This window comes from Quercus robur, chromosome 4, assembly GCF_932294415.1.
Source record: "Quercus robur chromosome 4, dhQueRobu3.1, whole genome shotgun sequence".
NCBI lineage: Eukaryota > Viridiplantae > Streptophyta > Magnoliopsida > Fagales > Fagaceae > Quercus > Quercus robur.
This window is the reverse complement of record NC_065537.1, coordinates 14,821,796-14,824,603: the sequence shown is the minus strand read 5'-3', so window position 1 is coordinate 14,824,603 and position 2,808 is coordinate 14,821,796. Positions and strand designations below refer to the sequence as shown.

The following is a 2,808-nucleotide window of genomic DNA, read 5'->3' as shown; positions in this document are numbered from 1 at the left end:
TTATGGAGGTCTCCATTTTATCTCATTTGAAGGCTGCCTTGTGGGGGCCAGTAGTCTCACATTCACCAGTTGGAACTCATCCAACACCCTCAATGAGCTCCTAATAATAGCTTTACCCTCTCTACGATTACCACCATGTTTGGCAGTATTCCTATCCTTCCATATTCCCCAACATATTGTGATAGCACGCTTCACCAAACCTGGGTGTGATTTCATCCACCTTTGTAACTGCCACATCACATCCATAAACGTCCACGTTGGGCTGATCTCAAACGGGATGACCAGCTTGCTTGACGACCTAGTCTCTTTGGCCTTGTCACAAAGCCAAAATAAATGGTAGGTGGACTTAGCCGCTTTACCACAGAAGTCACAAGTGTAGTCCTTGATGATATTTCTCTTCTTTAAGTTCTCTTTGGTGGCTAGGATGTCCTTGCAGGCTTTCCAGGAGAAATGTTTGATTTTCTTTGGCACATTCATATCCCAGAGGTGCCTCCACACTTGTTTTAAGGTAGCACAATCAGAGCTCTCAAGCGTGTTTTCGTCAGAGGGTAAATCTTGGGCCAGTTTGTATGCACTTCTCACTGTAAACTTCCCATTTTTATTTTCCGCCCATATCATCCTATCCCTTGCACCATGAGCACTGAGAGGAATACTTAGGATGGCTTCAACATCCTAGGGAAGAAAACATTGGCGTATTAGGTCTTCCTTCCATTCCTTTCGGTCACCATCAATTAGGTCGCAAACCTTTACCACTTGCTGACTTGAGCTCGTAGGTGTTACAACCCTATAAGTGCTTGGCTGTTGGAGCCATTCATCCTTCCACACCTGAATCTTTTCTCCATCACTCACCTACCATCTTAAGCCCCTTTTAACTGTCTTGGGCTGCCCAAATACTTCTCTATGCAAAAGATGGTTGGCTCCCCAAACTAGCCTCAATAAAGTCACATCTTGGGAAGTACTTGGCTTTATATACCCTGTAGAAGAGTAAGGATGAGCTCGTTTGCAGTCTCCATCCTTGCTTCACCAAGAGGGCAAGGTTGAACAGCTTCGGGTCCCTAAACCCATTCCACCTTTTTCCTTTGGCAAACACATCTTCTCCCAACTCATCCATGCTAGCTTCTTTTCATCCTTCACCTGTTCCCACCAAAATTGTCTTATCATCCCTGTTAGTTCATCACATAAAGTATTAGAAAGCTTGAAACAGCTCATCATATACAACGGGACTACTTGAGCAACCGCTTTTATTAATACCTCCTTCCTTGCACTTGAAAGCAATTTTTTCTTCCAACCTGCTAGCTTGTTTGACACATGTTGTTTCAGCTGAGGGAAAGTGTTTCTTTTCGACCTACCTACCAAGGATGGCAAGCCAAGATAAGACTCATGTGGTTAGATGACCTGTGCTCCAAACATAGCTTTTATTGTCTCCTTCACTTCATTGGTTGTATTGTGGCTGAAGAATAGTAAGGTCTTGTTCCTGTTCAGTTTTTGGCCAGATGACTTTTCATAGACCTGTAATACCCTCTAGATTTTAAAGCACTCCTTCACTGTTGCCCTCCCAAAAATCAAACTGTCATCAGCAAAAAATAAATGTGAGATTCTAGGCCCACTTGCCAATGCTGCAACACCCTTTTATCTCCTTATTTTAAACAGCCTTGTGTAGCAGCACTGACAGTCCTTCAGCACAAATCAGGAACAAATACGACGACAAAGGGTCCCCTTGGCACAGCCCTCGTGTAGGAGCAATCTGCCCACATGCATGTCCATTGACTCATACTGCATAAGTGATTAAGGAGACACATCTCATGACCAGGCAGATCTAGTTCTCATGAAAACCCAGTTTGGCCATGATTTGTTACAAGCAACCCCATTCCACGAGGTCATAGGCTTTGCTTATGTCCAACTTCAAAGCCATCTCCCCACACTTTCCTTTCTTCTTCTTGTTAATGTGATTCATTATCTCATGTGCCACTAGCACATTATCAGTGATGAGCCTTTCAGAAACGAAGGCACTTTAATTTTCACATATTACATCCTGCAACACCAGCTTCAACCTATTTGCCACCACTTTGGATGCTAACTTGTATGCCACATTGCACAGACTGATTGGTCTATAGTCAGTCACTCTTTTTGGATTCTTAGTTTTTGGGATAAGAAAAATATGTGTTTCATGAAAGTTAGGAGGAGTTGCACCATGGTTAAGAAAATCCAACACAGCATGTGTAACAATAGAATTTACAGTAGGCCAAAAGTGTTGATAGAATAAGGGAGGCATACCATCGGGTTCGGACGCCTTCATAGGATGCATCTGTTTTAAAGCTTTCTCTACCTCTAAGGCTTGAAATTCCTGTAACAGTCTGACATTCATTCTATCAGTCACTTTGGTCTGGATGGCATCTAACAGTTCTACACTGACCTCTGGTTGAGAAGTTGTGAATAGGTTCTCGAAATATTCCACAAAAGTTCTGCCAATAACCTCCTTATCCTCTTGCCAATTATCTTCTGAATCCCTGATCCTGAGAATAGTGTTTTGTTGGTGTCGGTTGGACACTTTGGCATGAAAGAAAGAAGTATTATGGTCACCAAACTACAACCAATGGTGCCTAGATCGTTGATGCCACATATCATCTTCCACCGCTAACACCCTATTCAGCTCCACCCTTGTTTCTTCAACCTCCTCCATATTCACAAGACCATCCCGTCTCCCTTCCAACCAATGAAGCTTTTTTTTGAAGTGTTGATATCGTCCGACCTACATGTCCAAATGTATTTTTATTCCAAGAGGATAGAGACCTTCTACATTCTTCCATA

At 42.8% G+C, this 2,808-nt stretch overlaps 1 protein-coding gene across 1 annotated transcript; it reads right to left on the bottom strand.

Moving 5' to 3' along the window:
- LOC126721436 (uncharacterized) lies at positions 1-1,111 on the bottom strand. The gene is made up of 2 exons (XM_050424468.1): positions 974-1,111; positions 1-672 (listed from the first exon to the last, which is right to left on the bottom strand). The coding sequence occupies exons 1-2, from the start codon at positions 1,109-1,111 to the stop codon at positions 1-3; spliced, it is 810 nt and encodes a 269-aa protein (XP_050280425.1).
- Between the last annotated feature and the right edge of the window lie 1,697 nt (positions 1,112-2,808).

What these genes read in the sequence shown, in the direction of transcription:
- LOC126721436 (XM_050424468.1), bottom strand. Translation starts at nt 1,111, where the DNA reads ATGGATGAGTTGGGAGAAGATGTGTTTGCCAAAGGAAAAAGGTGGAAT. An exon ending in CATCCTTACTCTTCTACAGG is followed by an intron (nt 673 to 973) that starts GTATATAAAGCC and finishes TTTCTTCCCTAG; the next exon opens with GATGTTGAAGCCATCCTAAG.